General features: G+C 65.0%; 1 protein-coding gene across 1 annotated transcript in view; it reads left to right on the top strand.

The window, feature by feature from the left end:
* Nucleotides 1–17,505, top strand: part of KMT2D (lysine methyltransferase 2D) — a 43,422-nt gene that overhangs the window by 13,778 nt on the left and 12,139 nt on the right. Inside the window, exons 16-39 of the mRNA XM_034792784.1 lie at nucleotides 232–413; nucleotides 795–959; nucleotides 1,801–1,910; nucleotides 2,030–2,077; nucleotides 2,808–3,023; nucleotides 3,658–3,801; nucleotides 4,023–4,139; nucleotides 4,379–4,503; nucleotides 4,655–4,844; nucleotides 5,081–5,161; nucleotides 5,927–6,031; nucleotides 6,667–6,831; nucleotides 7,355–7,439; nucleotides 7,652–7,896; nucleotides 8,211–8,284; nucleotides 8,397–8,447; nucleotides 8,735–10,489; nucleotides 10,944–11,117; nucleotides 11,576–11,724; nucleotides 12,324–14,386; nucleotides 16,017–16,140; nucleotides 16,237–16,324; nucleotides 16,604–16,670; nucleotides 16,902–17,134. Of these exons, the coding sequence (XP_034648675.1) occupies nucleotides 232–413; nucleotides 795–959; nucleotides 1,801–1,910; nucleotides 2,030–2,077; nucleotides 2,808–3,023; nucleotides 3,658–3,801; nucleotides 4,023–4,139; nucleotides 4,379–4,503; nucleotides 4,655–4,844; nucleotides 5,081–5,161; nucleotides 5,927–6,031; nucleotides 6,667–6,831; nucleotides 7,355–7,439; nucleotides 7,652–7,896; nucleotides 8,211–8,284; nucleotides 8,397–8,447; nucleotides 8,735–10,489; nucleotides 10,944–11,117; nucleotides 11,576–11,724; nucleotides 12,324–14,386; nucleotides 16,017–16,140; nucleotides 16,237–16,324; nucleotides 16,604–16,670; nucleotides 16,902–17,134 (6,756 nt within the window). The remainder of the gene's footprint in view (nucleotides 1–231; nucleotides 414–794; nucleotides 960–1,800; nucleotides 1,911–2,029; nucleotides 2,078–2,807; nucleotides 3,024–3,657; nucleotides 3,802–4,022; nucleotides 4,140–4,378; nucleotides 4,504–4,654; nucleotides 4,845–5,080; nucleotides 5,162–5,926; nucleotides 6,032–6,666; nucleotides 6,832–7,354; nucleotides 7,440–7,651; nucleotides 7,897–8,210; nucleotides 8,285–8,396; nucleotides 8,448–8,734; nucleotides 10,490–10,943; nucleotides 11,118–11,575; nucleotides 11,725–12,323; nucleotides 14,387–16,016; nucleotides 16,141–16,236; nucleotides 16,325–16,603; nucleotides 16,671–16,901; nucleotides 17,135–17,505) is intronic.

Here is a 17,505-nt window from a genome sequence, read left to right as displayed (position 1 = left end):
CCTTCCAGCTTGGGGCTGGGGGCCCTAGGGCAGGTCCCGTAGGCTGTGTGCCTGGGCCTTGGACACGCCTTCCTCTCTGCCCCAGCAGAAGTGCTCTGAGCTGGGTCTGGTGTCCTGGGCAGGGGTGTGACCTCTGTGCCCATTGATCCTCCCCCTCCCGGTGCCAGCCCTGCGGGGGGCGGGGCTCCCCTGCCTGCTCCCTCACCGTGCCAGCCCCGCTGTGCTCCCCAGATCACCAAGGTGATGCTGCTGAAGGGCTGGCGCTGCGTGGAGTGCATCGTCTGCGAGGTGTGCGGAAAGGCCTCGGACCCCTCGCGCCTGTTGCTTTGCGACGACTGCGACATCAGCTACCACACCTACTGCCTGGACCCGCCGCTGCACACGGTGCCCAAGGGCGGCTGGAAGTGCAAGTGGTGAGTGCCGGAGCCGGGGCCCCGACCCAGCTGAGCAAGGGGGGGAGCCTGTTGGGCAGCAGCGATGCCGTGGGGCTTGCCAAGGGTGGGGGGAGCCTCTTCTGACCCCCGACTTGATCCATCTCTCTCTGCATGCAATGGGGCCTGGGGTGGGCGTGCAGTGCGGCATGAGATGGGGGGGGTGAGGAGGAGGCGGGCAGGCCGGTGGGGGTGCAGTGCGGCATGAGATGGGCAGTGGCTGGGGGGCTCTCGGGGGGGGGGGGGCGGGGGGGAGGGGGCAGGCGGGCGGGGGAGTGCAGTGCGTGGGGGGCTGTCGGAGGCATGGGCCAGGGGGCATGGAGGGGATGAAGTGGTGCTGTCGCTGACCCGTCTCTCTGGTAGGTGCGTGTGCTGCGTGCAGTGCGGGGCGGGTTCCCCTGGATTCCACTGTGAGTGGCAGAACAACTACACGCACTGCGCCCCCTGCGCCAGCCTTGTCACCTGCCCCGTCTGCCGGGTGAAGTACGTGGAGGACGACCTGCTCATCCAGTGCAGGCACTGCGACCGGTGAGGCCCAGCCCCCTTTCTGCCTGGGGGAGGGGTGTGTGTGGGAGGGAGCTAGCCATGGGGCTGCACACGGCTGCCATGGCATCTCCCAGGGGGTCTGGCACCCCAGCCGGTGTTTGCCTCCTGGAGCCCGCGCCAAGCCCCCTTGCTTCATGCAGTCTGGGCCTAAACACTGGCTGGTCCCTGGATCTGGGAGCAGCCTCTGGGAATTCTGGGACAGCTCCCAGTGAAATATGCAAATGAACAACACAGCCCTCCTAATCCCTGCTCCTTGGGCTGTTGGGTTCGATCTAATCCGCACTGGCACACACCTTCACTGCTCCATAGGCCACCCGTGGCACCATTAAGTTTCAGAGTCAACAGCCTTTGTGAGGAGTCAGGTCAGTTCATGCCTCCAGGAGCTATTGTTTCAGGCTCTCTGCAGACTCTTGGGTGGGTCATTTGGCTTTTTTTGGAAAGGTCTCTGGAAATGTTAGGGTCAGAAAGGTGTGTAAGATCCGGAGCAGGGTTCTTCCTAGGGGGGACACATGGGGCTGTGCTTGGGGCCCTGACCTTGCCGTAGGGGGGTCCAGTCGAGACACCAGAGTTGCTAGTCCCTGAAAAGCTCCCTGTTTGGGGCTGGGCCCCCCCGACAGAGTGATGTCCCAAGCACAGGGTGCTGGGAGGCTTCCCTGTGGCGCTCGGGGTTAATGTGGGGGTGCCTCCGGGAGCAGTAGAGCTCTGACGTCCTGGCCCAGTCCAACGGATCAGACTTCCTGCATCGAAGGGAATTCCTGAGCCAAGCGCCTGTCCCCACGGGGAGGATCCGGGCCCCGTCCCTTACCCATCCCTGTCCCCCCAGGTGGCTCCATGCTGTGTGCAACAATCTCTTCACGGAGGAGGAGGTGGAACAGGCAGCAGACGAGGGCTTCGACTGCAGCTCCTGCCAGCCCTACGTGGTCAAGCCAGTCGGTAGGTCCCTGCGCCGGGAGGCAGGTGCTTGGGGCAGCTGGGGGGGGGGCTGAGGGACTGGGTGGGGGGAGTGGGCCAGGGAGCCATGGGGACTCACCGCTGTGTGTTTTCCTCCCCAGTTCCAGTCGCCCCCCCAGAGATTATCCCAGTGAAGATCAAGGAGCCGGGTAAGCATGTGGGGAAGGGGACCCGCTCTCCAGCCTGTGTGATCGAGCTGCACTCACTGCCCCACTGGGGGGTTCCAGCACGTGCCCCGTGCCCTGTCCCCTCGAAGGGCCCCTGGCTGAACTGGGCCCTCAGCCCGGGGGGCACAGGAGGGTCTGTCCCTCTCCCAGCTGGAAGGCAGAAGCTGCCATGGAAGGGCTGAGCCCTGCCAGGGCTGTGTCACCTTCTTCCCAGGGAGGGGTGTGCTGCAGAGGCCAGGACTCCTGGGTTCCGTTCCCGGCTCAGGGAGAAGAGTGGGGTGTAGCGGTTAGGGCTGGAGTCAGGACTCCTGGGTTCCGTTCCCGGCTCAGGGAGAAGAGTGGGGTGTAGCGGTTAGGGCTGGAGCCAGGCCTCCTGGGTTCCGTTCCGGGCTCAGGGAGAAGAGTGGGGTCTAGCGGTTAGGGCTGGAGCCAGGCCTCCTGGGTTCCGTTCCCGGCTCGTGGGAGTGTTGTGGAATCCAGTAGATGGAGCAGGGGGACAAGGAGTCTCTTGCCTTGAAGAGCTCACAGTCTTAACGGGCGAGACGAAAGGCACAGAGAGGCACAGGGACTGGCCTGAGGTCTCCCAGTGGGTCAGTGCAGAGCCGGGAATAGAACCCAGGCATCCTGACTCCTGGTCCAGCACCCTGGCGACTAGGCCAGCTTGGAGAGTGTGTGCTCCTAACTCTGGCCCTGCCTCCTTCCCCCCCCGCAGAGCCCCAGTATTTCCGCTTCGAAGGCGTGTGGCTGACGGAGACGGGCATGGCCGTGCTGCGCAACCTGTCCATGTCCCCCCTGCACAAGCGCAGGCAGCGCAAGACCCGGCTGGGCACCCTGAATGGGGAGGGGGGCCTGGAGGGGGGTGACCCTCTGGGCACGGACGAGAAGAAGGACGGGGATCTGGACGGGGACGACCTGCTGAAGGGTGAAGGTGCGCTCCCCACTGCCGGCTGGTGCGGTACGCGGGTGTGCTGGTGCCTGCTGCTTGGGCTGCTCCCTGACTGTGCTCGGAGAGGGGCCAGGATGCCTGGGTTCGATGCCAGGCCTGGTCAGCACCCAGGAACCCACCGAACCAAGAGTTCTTGCAGTGCCTGGGACGGCAGGTCTTTGCTCAGTGGTCTGAGGGCGTTGGCGCTGCGATGGGTGGGCCCTACGCTGTGTCCAGAGGAGCTGGCTGCAGCTGGGAGCCTCTAGCGCTGGGGGGCATGTGCGCTGGGGGCGGGTGCAGATGTGAGAGGGAGGGAAGATCTGCGTGGGGTGGGGTGGGGGGAAGCTGTTGCTGGGCCCAACTGGGTGGCTGCTGGCTTTCAGGGGCCCACGGCTGGTGGGGGGAAGGATGCACCAGAGAGAGGAGTACCCGGGGGGCCCCCTCTCTCACTGATGGGCTGAACCGGCTCCTCCAGGGGCAGTGTCATGGGGAGAAGGGGCGCAGCTTGGCTAGCGATGTGTGGGGCCGGGGGTGGGAGGTTCAGGGAGTCTGGATCATCCGTTGACTTTCCCTCCGCGGCTGGGGGGCATGGGGGAGTCCTGCTCTAACGTCTCGTCCCCTCCCCTCCCGTGCACAGTGGGCGTGGAGCACATGGAGTGTGAGATCAAGCTGGAAGCTGCCGCCAGCCCCGACCGGGACGGAGGGGCCGACGTGGACTCGGGGAAGGGGCTGGAGGATTCGGAGGAGTGCAAGAAGAGGAAGCGGAAGCCCTACCGCCCCGGTGAGTGCTCCTGCGCTGATCCATGGCTGGGGATGGCTAATCGGCTGGGCTCTTCTGAGCCTTGTCAATGGTGGCTGACGGAGCCGTCCCGCCGGACCTAGCCCATCAGAGCGGGAGCCAGAGGGTGCCCTGGCCTCTGTGGAGTGAAACCGCCCCGGCCAAGCAGGGCTGAGGCCTTCCCCTGTAACCGCCCACCGCTCCTCTTTTCTCCCCCCCCCCAGGGATCGGTGGGTTCATGGTGCGGCAGCGGAAGTCCCATACGCGGCTGAAGAAGGGCTCGGCAGCACTGGTGGAGGCATGTCGCGAGGTGCTGAGCGCCGAGGGGCACCCGGAGGACGGTAGGAGTCACGTGCGCCCAAGCAGCGCCTGGCCCTCTGGCATTAACCTCGGTGTCACGGGGTATAGCTGGGACAGAACACCCCCTCCCTCCCCCCCCCCGCTTTAGTTCTGGGGATCTCCTGGAGGGGGGCGGGGAGGCGATGGGGAAGCCCCCGCCCAAGGCTTGGCTTGTTCCAGGAGGGCCCCATGTCTCCGGGCTCCTGAGGAGGGCGGAAGTAACAGCAGCTGCTGTTCACAGGGGCGCCGGCGGAGATCCCAGCGGAGGGCGCCACGGAGCAGGGCGCCACGGAGGGGGACGAGAAGAAGAAACGCCGAGGCAGGAAGAAGAGCAAGTTGGAGGATATGTTCCCTGCCTACCTCCAGGTAAGCCCGGCTGCGGCAGGACAGGGGCGTGCCAGCTCCCGCTGCTGGGGGCGGAGGGGGAGGGGAGAGTGGGGAAGGGGTCTGGCTCCTCTGTTAACTCTGGTACATGTCCCCTGGCTCCCTCCCATCCCCTTCCCCACTCCTTCGGCAGGAAGCGTTCTTCGGGAAGGCGCTCATGGACCTGAGCCGGAAGGCCCTGCTGGCCGCAGGGGGTGTGGGGGATGGAGCTGCCTGCCCCCCCTTTGGCCAGGGTGCTCCCAGACCCAGGGTGGACCCTGGGGTGCCCGGAACACTCCAGAGGGTGCCTGGAGATGGGAAGGAGACCCCTGCCCATCTGAAAGGTAAGGGGGCTGCAGAGATGTCCTTGGTTTCTGGGTGGAGGCTGGCAGGGGGCAGGGCTGGCTGGTGGGACTTGGCTTGGTGGTGAGGGATCTGAGGGGCTGGGCATGGTCACCTGGGTTGTGTAGGAAGCGCCATCCCTTGGGGTGGGTAGTGCCAGGAGCCAAGGGGCTGGCGTCACGGGAGGGAGGGGCCGTGTGCTGGCTCAGCGTCCCCCTCCTGTGACCCCCCCCCCCAGGGGACGACAGCATGGACAGCAGCGCCCTGGTGGCCCAAGAGGAGGACCCGAAAGGGGCGGAAGCGAAGGCTGAGGACCCAGGTGAGCACCTCCCACCGGGCTGGCCCGCGGGTGGGGAGCAGGGGCTGGGGGGGGGGGCTGGTGTCCGGGCCGTGGCTGGGGGGTGTTCCCTGTGGGGATGGGACTCAGCAGTATGGCAGGCTGGTACAGAGAGTTGAAAAGGTTATGCAAATAGTGACCCTCTTATTTTAAAATCTGAATATGCATGACCTTATTTGTATAACCTCAACCAGCCTGGAGCTCCCCATCTTGTTGACCAACTCCCCTGACCATAGAGATCCTGCCTAGAGTGTAGTCTCCAACCAGCCCGTGGCCATAGAGCTGTGCCACTCTAGCTTCAGCTCTATGGCTGTGGGCTATTATCTAGGCAAGGTGCGTCTATGGTCAGTCCTGGAGGACTCTGGAGTCTCTATGGTTTGGAGTCCTAGAGTGATTCCCCCACCTTCGGAGCCATAGAGATGTAGCCTAGAACATCACCCTCAGTTCTTATTCATTTCGGGGGGGAGGGTGCTGAAGGCAGGGGCTCCCAGTTACTGGGGGGGAGCGGGGTCATCCACAGCCCAGGCACCCCTGCCCCTGACGGGGTGGGGGTGGGGGTCACGGCCCTGGCACGCCCGCCCCTGACGGGGTGGGGGTCACGGCCCTGGCATCCCCATGGCATGTCTGCCCCCATCCTATGGGGGGCTGTGTGGGGTGTGGGGCAGGAAGATATCCAGCGGCACACCCCTGGCCGCGGGTGCTGAGCTGAGCTGAGGTGATGTGGTGGCGTGTGTGTTTGTTTCCCAGGGGCAGAGGAGCCAAAAGGTTCTCCGGATCCTGGGGACAGTGAGAAGCCGGCGACGCCCGGCGAGGGTGCCCTGAGCTCCGACCTTGACAAGATCCCCACAGAAGGTCAGGCCGCCCGACACCCCTCACACCTCCCTTGGTTCTATGCGGGTGCCAGCCAGGGCTGGCGAGAAGGGTGGAAAGGGGACAGTTGAACCAGGGCCCCAAGCTGAGGGGGCCTCCCAAGTGTCTGTCACTGGGGTGAAATGGGAGGGGGTGGGGCCCCAGCAAACATGTACTGGAGCCCAAAACGAGTCTTGCCAGCCTGGTGCCAGCTCCCCCAGAGGGTGACATGGGCTATTCCCAAGGCAAGGGGCTTGCCCAGGCTAGTGGTTCAGTCCTGTGAGGGATCCCTTTGCTCCCCTCTGCTGAAGCCCCTGGTGATCCGAGGAGACCAGTCCCCGGAGCTTGTCGCACAGAACAGCTGCCGACCAAGCAGGGGATGGTGGTGAGACTGTTTTCTCAGCCTGCACCGGGTGCTTTTTGATCTGCTTCAGAAGGGCTCTCGGAGGGGGTGGGGTCTAGTAGTTAGCCTAGGGGGACCGAGAGTCAGGACTCCTGACGTGCAGCGTGGGGGAAGTCTTGTACCGCGGTTTCGCCCCGGCAGGTGGTGAGAATGGGACGGGGTGGATCCGCACATGGGGCGTAAGGCCGTGCAGCTCCACAGCCCTGTGCTCACGGTGATCTTCCTCCGCCCCCAGAATTGCCCAAGATGGAGAGCAAAGACATCCAGCAGCTCTTCAAGGATGTGCTGGGCTCTGCCGAGCGGGAGCAGCAACTGAACTGCGTGGCGGCAGGGATGGAGGCCGGCATGGGAGGGCGAGACCCCAACCGAGCGCAGCTCTCCCAGAGGCCCTTCCTGCAAGGTGACCTGTCTATCCCCTGCGTGCCGAGGGTGGCTGATAAATTACAGCCCCCCTCCAAAAGCTCCTGGTGTGAAAGGGCTGCCCTCTGGGGCCGGTTGCGAAAGGGAGGGCCAGCAGGGGGCGCTGTCTGTTACTCCTGGCAGGACACAGGAGAGCAAACCTGGACGTTTGATCCCATCTCCAGCCCTTTGCTGTGGAGCCTGGTTTGAGCAGAGGCAGCACCATCTAGGGGCTGGAGGACAGCATTGGGGGACCCGACTCCTGGGTTCTCTTTCCTGCATAGATGTGCCATGTGATCTGTGGGCAGGTCACCCCTCTCGTGCCTTAGTTTCCCCATGTGCAATAAATAGGGTGATTCCTGGGGGGGAGGAGAGTGGTGTTAGGACTGTTTAGGAGCTAGGCATTCACCTGGCTTGGCTCTAGGAGCCCCATGGGGGCAGGTGGGAGGGGGTGTTGGAGATTGGGGGGGCCGGCTCTGACTCACACTGCAGCTTTCTGCTACACGGTTTGCCTTCCCTCACAGGGAGTGTTTCTCTGGGCTCGCTCTCCTCCGCTGTCCCCATGGAGTCCTACTCAGGAGTCTGCCAGTCCCCGTTCCTCGATAACAGGTATGTTGGTGCGTGCCAGGCGGGCAGTGCTGGTGCTCTTGGGAGGGGCAGGGCACGGGGTCCTTCAGGAGATGGGGTGAATGTGGGTCCCTAAGGAGCTGGGGGCTGCTGCTACTTCAATCCAGGGGCTGGAATCTGTCCCAGCTGGCATGTGCCCTGGGCTTTGCCCACAGCCCTGCTGACTCAAGCCATGTGCTTTTTCCCCGGTGCAGGGAGAGAAGCGGCTTCTTCAGCCCAGACCACTGCGAGCCCGAGAGCCCCTGGGCCAGCAGCTCGGCTGCCACCACCCCCTCCACGCCCACCACCCCGACCACGGAGGGTGAGGGGGATGGGCTCTCCTACAACCAGCGGAGCCTACAGCGCTGGGAGAAGGACGAGGAGCTGGGCGAACTGTCCACCATCTCACCCGTCCTCTATGCCAACATGAACTTCCCCAGCCTCAAGCAGGATTACCCAGGTAGGCAGCTGCTCTCGCCCCTCTGGGTGCCCCCTGGGGGAGGGAGGGGTGCTCCGTTACCAGCTTGTCTTGACCTCTTGGCTCTTACCCATAGTCCTCTCTGGTATGAGGGCACTGAGCACTTTCTCCTATTGGCGTGAGCTCCATTGGCTGCATGAAGCCCCTGCTCATGCATCTTGGGGAGCCCAGGCTGGGGGGATGGCCCCCACCTGCCCTGACCCGGCTGGGGCTTGGGACGTAAACCCCAGATGCTCCAGAGACGCCAGCTGGTGATTTGGGGGCGATCGTAACATCAGTCTCTGTCCCCCTCCCAGACTGGTCCAGCCGCTGCAAACAGATCATGAAGCTCTGGAGAAAGGTCCCAGCCCCGGACAAAGCCCCCTACTTGGTGAGTCTCCTGGGCGGACCCGCTCCCCGCTGGGGGCTGTGGCCGGCGAGCGCGACCTGCTCGCGGGGGATCTCTCAGCCTCGCTCTGAGAATTGATTTGTTTTTTGTGCAGCAAAAGGCCAAAGATAACCGGGCGGCTCATCGCATCAACAAGGTGCAGAAGGTACGTGCCGGGGGAGCGTGCTCAGGACACGGGCGTAGCCTTGTGGGGCCCCTCTCTGGCCTTCCTTCCCGAGGCCTGCCTGGCAGAGCGGCTGGGCCTCTCAGGGACCCAGACTGGGCCAGGGAGGAACTGGAGCAACTGGCCTCTACTCTGACTCTGCCGGATCCTCCCTTCCCTGCCCCAAGCCCCCCTCCACAGCCCAAGGTGGGGTGTGTTTGTGGGGGGGGCGACCCGATGCCGTCTTGGGCTCCCCTGGCGCTGACCCCCATCCCGCGCTGTCTCTGCAGCAGGCCGAGAGCCAGATCAACAAGCAGACCAAAGGGGAGGTGCTGCGCAAGCCTGAGAGACCCTCACTGCACCTGAGGATCCCGCCCCAGCCGGGGGCGCTGCCGGGTGCTGCGGGGCAGCCCGTCTACATCAACAGCCCGGTGGCCCTGCCCGGCTCCGCAGACGGGTTCCTGAAGTCCCCTGCTGGCGCCGAAGCAGCAGCTGAGTCCAGCGAGGTCTTCCTCAAGCTTCCTTCCCAGTCCCCAGCCCAAGTGCCTTCGCACGACCCCTACAGCTACCCGCTGGAGCCCCGCTTCCCCTCGCCCCTGGGTCAGAGCCCCACAGCCGGAGCTGCCTTCCAGCCCTTCCCCACACAACAGCAGCAGCTCCTGCCCACTCCCCGGCCGGCCCTGGGCCCCCAGCCTCCAGAGTTCCACCCCACCTCCCCCGGGACTCCCCGGCACCAGCCCTCCACCCCAGACCCCTTCCTGAAACCACGCTGCCTCAGTGGCTCTCTGGACAACCTGTCAGTGCCAGGGAGCCCCGGGGCCAGGCCCCCCGAGCCCCTGCTCTCGCCCCCTCCCTTTGGGGAGCAGAAGAGGAGCCTGGAGGCTGGGGGGCTGCAGGTGAAGAAGGAGGAAGGGGGCCCGGGAGTGTGTTCTCCTGGCTACATGGCCGCCATGGGCTACGCCGACTCCCCGTCCCACCTCTCCTCCGCCGAGCTGAAGGCAGCCGACGTGTTCAAAGCCCCCCTGACCCCACGGGTCTCTCAGGTAGAGCCACAGAGCCCAGGGCTGGCGCATCCCCACCCCCAGGCTCTGGCCCCCTCACCTCCCAGCCACCCCGACCTCTACAGGCAGTCGCCCTCCGTGTCCTGCTACTCGGACCCCTATGCCCAGCCTCCCCTGACGCCCCGGCCACAGCCCCCCGACAGCTGCTGCGCCCTGCCCCCCAGGTCCTTGCCTTCCGACCCCTTCTCCCGCGTCCCCGCCAGCCCGCAGTCCCAGTCTAGCTCCCAGTCCCCTCTTACCCCCCGGCCGCTCTCCAATGAGGCTTGCTGCCAGTCACCCGTCACCCCTCGCTTCCAGTCACCCGACCCCTACTCCAGACCCCCCTCGCGCCCCCAGTCCCGGGACCCTTTTGCCCCCCTGCACAAGCCCCCACGGCCCCAAATGCCCGACTCCGGCTTCAAATCGATCCCAATCTCCCACAATCCCCCAGCTGGCGGTGGCTTCCCTCCGGCCCAGCCCAGTGACCCTCACTCCAAGGGGCCGGGGAGCCAGCAGCCCCCCTTCGCCCGCTCCCCTGGAGCCAGCGTCTTCGCTGGCACCCAGGCCCAGATGCGGTTCACCTTCCCCTCAGCTGTCTCGGAGCCCCTCAAGGGTTCCCCCTCCCACCAACCCCACGGGATGAACAGCCATTTTGCCTCTAGCCAGCCCATGGGCAAGCCCCAAAGCGCCAACTATGCCTCCTCGCCCGGCTTCCACCAGGCCGGTAGCCCCCTGGGGCCTGGCAACTGCCCTGCTGAGACCTACAGCCTCTCTCCCCTGCGGCCCCCCTCGGTGCTGCCGCAGCAGCCCCCCCACCCCCAGCAGCAGCAGGACGGCTCCCTGACCTACCTGCCCCGAGCCGGGATGGCACCGCCAGCTGACAAGCGGGACGAGGTGGTGTCGGGGATCTCTGCTCTCCCCAGCCGGGAGCTGCCCGAACTGCCAGTCAGCCAGGAGGGCGCCGTCAGCAGCATCAGCCAGTCGGAGCTGGAGAAGCAGAGGCAGGTGAGCACTCCACTTTCTCCACAGCCCTTGGGGATGCTGTCTGGGACTGCTCTAACCACTGCACCCCACTGCCCTCCCAGAGCCAGGCACAGGACGCGGGCGTGCGGGTGGGGGCTGAGCCAAGGGACACCCTGACGTCCTAGAGGATACAAAGGAGAGCTGGAGCCAGGGAAATGGCTCTTTGCCCTCCAGTCTCCTGTACTTGCATGGCCTGGGGCTTGGGATACCTGGGTTCTGTTCCCGGCTCTGCTGGATGACTTGGGCAAGGCTTTCGTCCTCCCTGTGCCTCAGTTTCCCCTCCCACCTGTGTCAGTCTAGTCCACTTGGGCAGAGAGTCTCCAAGCTGCCATGGGTGCCCTGTCCCTGCTCCATCCCCCAGAAGCTCGGGGTAGGGCGGTGATTTCCCAGGGTGCAGCCTGGGCCCTGCTGTAATGGTGCATCCCTCCTCTCCCAGCGCCAGAGACTCCGCGAGCTCCTCATCCGCCAGCAAATCCAGAGGAACAATCTGCGGCAGGAGAAGGAGAGCGCGGCCGCCGCCACCAGCTCCTCCCCGGCAGCGTGGAGTGCCGAAGCCAGCAGCCAGGCCTTCGAGCAGCTCCGGGGCCTGGCACCCTACCAGCCAGCACAGGTGGGGCTGGGGCCAAACCCCTCCGTAGCTGTATGGGCCGCATGGTACTGGCCCCCAAGGGCGGTCGGAGCTGGCTCTGCACATTGGTCATCGCAGCCCTTGAGGAACAGCGCTTAGACAAGCCCCGCCCTCCCGCGAGGGCCCCTCTGTGAATGGGACAGAGGGCCGGGGCCTGGGGGCACAGATCCGGGGAGCTCCTGCTGCAGGGTGTCATCAGATAAAGCGCGTGGGAGATTTGGATGGGGCTGGGGCTAGTCCTGAACAAGGGCAGCGAGGTGCAGTAGTTAGAGCTCCCAGTCGCCTGCTGCAGAAGAGGTTGAGCCCAGGCTGGGGTCAGGAGGAGAGTCCGGATCCCCCACAGCTGGAGGGGGAGGGCGCAGGGCGCAGGCGAGGGTGTGGTCTGCAGGAGTCTGGGCACAGGGGGAGTCACTCTCCTTCCTTCCTTCCTTCCTTCCCAGGACAAGAGCGCCCTTGGGAATCTGCCCGCAGCCCCCGGCAGCAGCAAACTCTCCGGGCCAGCCATGGTGCCCGCGGCCTTCGCACCGGACGAACGGCTTTCCCGCCCGCCTCCCGCTGCCACACCCTCCGCCATGGACCTCAATGGCAGGTGCGTCTCCCCCCAGGCTGCTGGAGGCGAGCGGTGCTCTGGGCCTTCTGCACTCACAGGGCACTTCACTTACCCATCAGACCCCGCCTTCAGCTACACATGGGGAAACTGAGGCCCACTGTTACTCAGCAAGTTTGTGACAGAGCTGGGAATAGAACCCAGGAATCCTCGTTCCCAGCCTCCCACCCCCACCCCCTGGCCCAGCTAGTCACCGAGCCTCGCTCCCCTCTCGCTCCCCCACTGTGTGGGGGGGGGGGGGGCTGGGAGGTCCCGGCTGGCAGGGTGCCGCGGCTGAGCCCCCGTCCCCTGACATCAGATGTGGGCGGGGGAAGCTGTTGGCAGGTCCGGTGGGGATTGAGCCTGTCCAACAGGAGCCCCTCAGTGGGGCGACACCATGCTGGGGCGTGGCCAGCCCGTGTCCCCTTCCAGAACCCCCAGCTGCTGCTGACCTTCCCCTGGGGGGGGCGAGCAAGCGAGCTCCTTGGCTACGGCTCTGCCCTCGGCGGACGGTGGCACTGGCACCCTGTGCTGGCCAGGAGCTGCACCTCCCGGGACGCCCGAGGCAGGGGCCGCTCCCTGACCCTCCCTGTCTGTTGCAGGCCGTCGGTGGGAGCCCCCCAGACCTTCTTCCCACGTGGCATGTTCCAGGGGCCCTCACCACAGCAGCAACAGATGTGGCAGCAGCAGCAGGCGGCGGCCGTGCGGCTCCCCGGCCCCGCCCGCTTCCAGCAGCCGCCTGGCCATGAGCTCAGCCGGCCGGCGCTGGGGGGCCTGGCTGGGCGCATGACGGGCCCTGCCGAGCAGATCCCGTCCTCGCCCGGCGCCGTGGGGGCCCAATTCATTGAGCTGCGGCACAACGCCCAGAAGGGGGCAGCCGGGGGCATGGGCTCCCCCTTTGCCCAGCAGGGCCCCCCAGCCAGACCACGCTTCTTCCTGCCCGGCGACGAGAGCTCCAGCCAGGCCCTGCGTGCCTCCGTCATGCCTCTGCCAGCCCCAGTCCTGCAGCCCCAGAAGCTGCCGGCCCCTCTGCCGCCCTCCGCTACTTCCCCGCAGGGGGCTGAGCGGAGCCACCAGCCTCCCCCCAAAAGCGGCCCTCCGGTGCCCCCGCCTCCCAGCGGCCTGGAACTGCAGCATGGCCCACCCCGCCCTCTGTCATCCTCCGGCTCCGGCCTGCGTCCCGATGGCCCCAAGGACAGCCCCGCCATGGAGCCCCCGCTGGCTCCGGTCCCGGCTCCAGTTCCCAGCAAGAGCCACTTGGCGCTGGAGGGTGGGCGGCTCCCGTGCGAGGTGCCGGTGGAGCCTGACCTGGACGACGACTTCGACTCCCACAAGGACCTGGAGGACGACGACCTGGCCAACCTGAGCCTGGACCCGGACGTGGCCAAGGGGGACGACGACCTGGGCAACCTGGACAACCTGGAGACCAACGACCCCCACCTGGACGATCTGCTGAACGGCGATGAGTTCGACCTGCTGGCCTACACCGACCCCGAACTGGACACAGGCGACAAGAAGGACATCTTCAACGAGCACCTGCGCCTGGTGGAGTCAGCCAACGAGAAGGCCGAGCGCGAGGCCCTGCTCAAGAGGGAGCCGGCTGGGCCCTGCCCCAAGGGCCCCGGGGAGCCCAAGGAGCTGGCACCCCCCAGGGAGGGGCTGCCGCCCACCCCCTGCCCCTCCAGCACGGCACCGGCTCCCCACCCAACCTTCAAGGCCCAGGCCAGCATCCTGGAAGCCAAGCCGGCCTCCCTGCCGTCCAGCATCCAGCCCAAGCTGGAGGAAGGCTGCCTGAAGACATCCCCCTGTCAGTTCAACACTGGCGCCTCTGACCGCCTCCCAGTCCCCGTCAAGTCAGAGGCCCTCCAGGGGGCCGAGAAAATGGCTGCCTCCCTAGGCCTGACCCTCAAGTCTGGCCAGAACCTGCTGAGTGCTGGAGCGGGGCCCGTGCGGCTCGGCACAGCCCCCTTCCCTAACAACGGCCAAGCTGCCACCTCGGGCTCAGACAAGGGCCCCTACGCCGCCCCGGGGCGCGGGCTGGCACCCGGCCAGAGCCCTGCCCTGCTGGAGCTGGGTGGAGGGGCCTTGGGCCTGGCCAACGCCCAGCACTCGCAGGCTGACGACCTGGAGAAGATGGAGAGCTCCCTGGTGGCCAGCGAGCTGCCCCTGCTCATCGAGGACCTGCTGGAGCACGAGAAGAAGGAGCTGCAGAAGAAGCAGCAGATGTCGGCCCACCTGCCGGGGGGTGCCCAGCACCTCCAGACTGTGCAGCAGCAGCACTCCGTACTGGCTCACCCTGCAGGGCCGGCCCAGCCCCCAGACGGGCAGGCTCCCCGCCTGGTGGGGCCCCAGCAACAGCTGCAGCTGGGCCTCATCGCCAGGCAGCAGAACCTGGTGCCCACCCAACAGCTAATGACTCAGCAGCAGCGGGTGGTGGGACCCCAGCAGGGCCAGGTGCTGGCCCCACACATGGCGATGGCGCAGCCCCAGCCCCACGTCCTCGCGGCCCAGCACGGCGTCCAGCCGGCGCTGACCCCACAGCCGAACCAGCAGCTGGTGCAGAAGATACCTGGGGTGCAGCCGACCCCCATGGGCATGAAACCCCAGCAGCTCGTCATGCAGCAGCAACAGCAGCAATTGGCCAACAGCTTCTTCCCCGACACAGGTAGGTGCCAGTGGGGGCGAGAGGATGGCACATCTTGTGGTCCTGGGTTCGGATCTGGCCCCGCAGCTGGGGAAAGCCGTTTGAAGGGAGCGTGTCTCGGAGGAGCATCCCCTTGGCACTGGGCGACCACAGCTGACTGGCCAAGGACTGAACGAGAGTGGGAAGCTGAGGGGTGACCCTGTCCAACCTGGGTGGGGCGTGCTTGGGGTGAGCACCTCTCCACAGCTTGCACGGGGGTAAGTGCCAGACTGCTGGGGAGTCGTCCTGTTCCCTGCCCCCCACATGAGCATGGATGGGGCCTGTGCCAACTGCCCGCTCGAGCCGTGGGGAGCAGCTCCATCCCCGCCTGGGCCCGTAACGATGCGGTTCTGGCAGGACCCATCTGAGAGTGCCAATTCAGGACAAATCACTTAAAACAGAGCAGCTACAGCCCAAGGCTGGGGTTTTTCCACCTCTAAGGCAAACCAAACCAGCCAGACAAAGAGGACTTTGGTCTCACCCCACTGGCTAACCACAAGTCACACAAGCAATTCCCTTAGACACTCCAGTTTCCCAGTATCACCACCAGTGCCACTTGTCATGGGGACAAATGGTTCTGAAAACCAATACCCCAGTAAAAGAGAAAAGTTCTCCTGATCCCATAGGACCAAGCCCTAGACCAGGTCAATATACAAATCAGATTTTACCCACAAGTCACGCTGTTGCCAATCCTTTAGAATCTAAAGGTTTATTCATAAAAGGAAAAAGATACAGATGAGAGCTAGAATTGATTAAATGGAATCAATTACATACAGTAATGGCAAAGTTCTTGGTTCAGGCTTGTAGCAGGGATAGAATAAACTGCAGGTTCAAAATCGAGTCTCTGGAACATCCCCATCTGGGATGGGTCCTCAGTCCTTTGTTCAGAGCTTCAGTTTGTAGCAAAGTCCCTCCAGAGGTAAGAAGCAGGATTGAAGACAAGATAGAGATGAGGCATCAGCCTTTTATAGTCTTTTCCAGGTGTAAGAACACCTCTTTGTCCTTACTGTGGAAAATTACAGCAAAATGGAGTCTGGAGTCACATGGGCCAGTCTCTGCATACTTTGCTGAGCGTATTTACCTTCTCTCAATGGGTCAGTTGTAGCTGATGGTCCATAATGGGCCATCAAGCAGGCTAGGCAGAGCTAACACCAGTTTGTCTGGGATGTTTCCCAGAAGCATAGCATAAGTTTGAAATACAGACAGTGTAGAGCCAATATTCATAACTTCAACTACGAAATTGATACACACATATAGACAGCATAATCCTAACCAGCAACCATAACTTTGTCTTAGATACCTCATTTGACCCCCTTTATACGAGATTTGGTGCCACTACAGGACCTTGCTTGCAACCATGATCTATACGGTCCCAGTTCAAGTCAACAACATGACAGCCCGCCAAGCATGGATTCTGGCAGCTGGCACCCTCTAGCTACGTCTGTTAGCTGCACCACCCCTCTGGGTTGGGAGCACTGAGACTCCCACGCAGGGGGGTGGCCGTTCCTCCTGCGGGCTGGGAGCCTGGTGGGCGTTAGCCATGGGGAAGCAGCTGGCCCGGCTTGGTGGGAGCCCTGCAGTGGGCTCTGGCTGACACTCTCTCTCCTCGCAGACCTGGATAAGTTTGCGGCCGAGGACATCATGGACCCCATCGCCAAGGCGAAGATGGTGGCACTGAAGGGCATCAAGAAGGTGATGGCTCAGGGAAGCATTGGGGTGGCCCCTGGGATGAACAGGTAAGGGGGGAGCACGCGTGGGAGGGGGGCGGGCAGGCAGCTGAGGGCAGGGCAGGAGTGGTTCCTGGCTCATTCTCTCTCGATTTGGTTCCAAAGGCAACAGGTGTCCCTGCTGGCTCAGCGGCTCTCGGGGGCCACGGCCGCGGCCGAAATGCAGAACCACGTCCCAGCTGGGAGCGGACAGGTGAGCACGTGGCTGTCTGCCCCGGGGAGCCCCCATGCTGCCTTGCCCAGCAAATACCCAGCACCAAGGCGTCTCCTCCGCCGGGCCAGGGCTCGTGGGTGCGATGAGTCACGGACGTCTGGACGGCCATGGAGGCTGCAAGGGGGAGGTGTCCGTGTGAGGGGCAGCGTGTGGGGCTGGGGCGGGCAGGGGACAGCGTGTGGCACCGGGGGGAGGGGGGAATAACCTGTGTGGGTGGGGGAGGCGCACATCATCATAAACACTCTCCGTCTCTCCTAGGAGCGAAGTGGCAGCGACCCATCTCAGACCCGCCCCAACCCACCCACCTTCGCTCAGGGCATCATCAGTAAGTAGCTGGTGGGGGGGGTCCAGCGTGGGGGCCCCCTGCCAGGATGGGGTTCATTTGGAGGGTTGTATGGGGTGCTGCTGTGGGGCTTGACTGTGAATGGAGATGCTGGTTTTTCTCTGAGCCCCAGTGACCCGGTGGGGGGCACGGGGGACCATCTTGGCTGGGGGGGGCAGTGTCTGGGGGGGGCGTCTCCCCGGCTCTGTCCCACCCCAGTGCCCCTCTCCGCAGACGAGGCCGACCAGCGGCAGTACGAGGAGTGGCTCTTCCACACCCAGCAGCTCCTGCAGATGCAGCTGAAGGTGCTGGAGGAGCAGATCGGCGTGCACCGCAAGTCCCGCAAGGCCCTGTGCGCCAAGCAGCGCACGGCCAAGAAGGCCGGTCGCGAGTTCCCCGAGGCCGACGCCGAGAAGCTCAAGCTGGTGACGGAGCAGCAGAGCAAGATCCAGAAGCAGCTGGACCAGGTGGGGGCTTGGGGGGTGGGGGGGTGCTGGGGGGGGGCACACAGAGGGGAGAAGGGGGGGGGGGGGGGGGGGGGACAGCCTTCGCCTGCAGGGGGCGCAAGTCTGGGTAGAGGCGTGTGATGGGGCGGGGGCGGACTGGGCAAAGCTGGGGGCCCGGGCTGGCGTGTGGTGGGCGGCACTGAGGACGGCTGTGGCAGGCGTGGGGGCCGGGCTGGCGTGTGACGGGCGGGGGGCGGCACTGGGGACGGCTATGGCAGGTGGAAGGGCCGGGCTGGCGTGTGGTGGGCAGCAGGGCGGCACTGGGGATGGCTGTGGCGGGCGGGAGGGCTGGGCTGGCGTGTGGTGGGTGGCACTGGGGATGGCTGTGGCGG

Source organism: Trachemys scripta, chromosome 16, assembly GCF_013100865.1.
Source record: "Trachemys scripta elegans isolate TJP31775 chromosome 16, CAS_Tse_1.0, whole genome shotgun sequence".
In the NCBI taxonomy this organism is placed as follows: domain Eukaryota; kingdom Metazoa; phylum Chordata; order Testudines; family Emydidae; genus Trachemys; species Trachemys scripta.
Note: the sequence above shows the minus strand (reverse complement) of the source record. Positions and strands in the feature narration are given on the sequence as shown.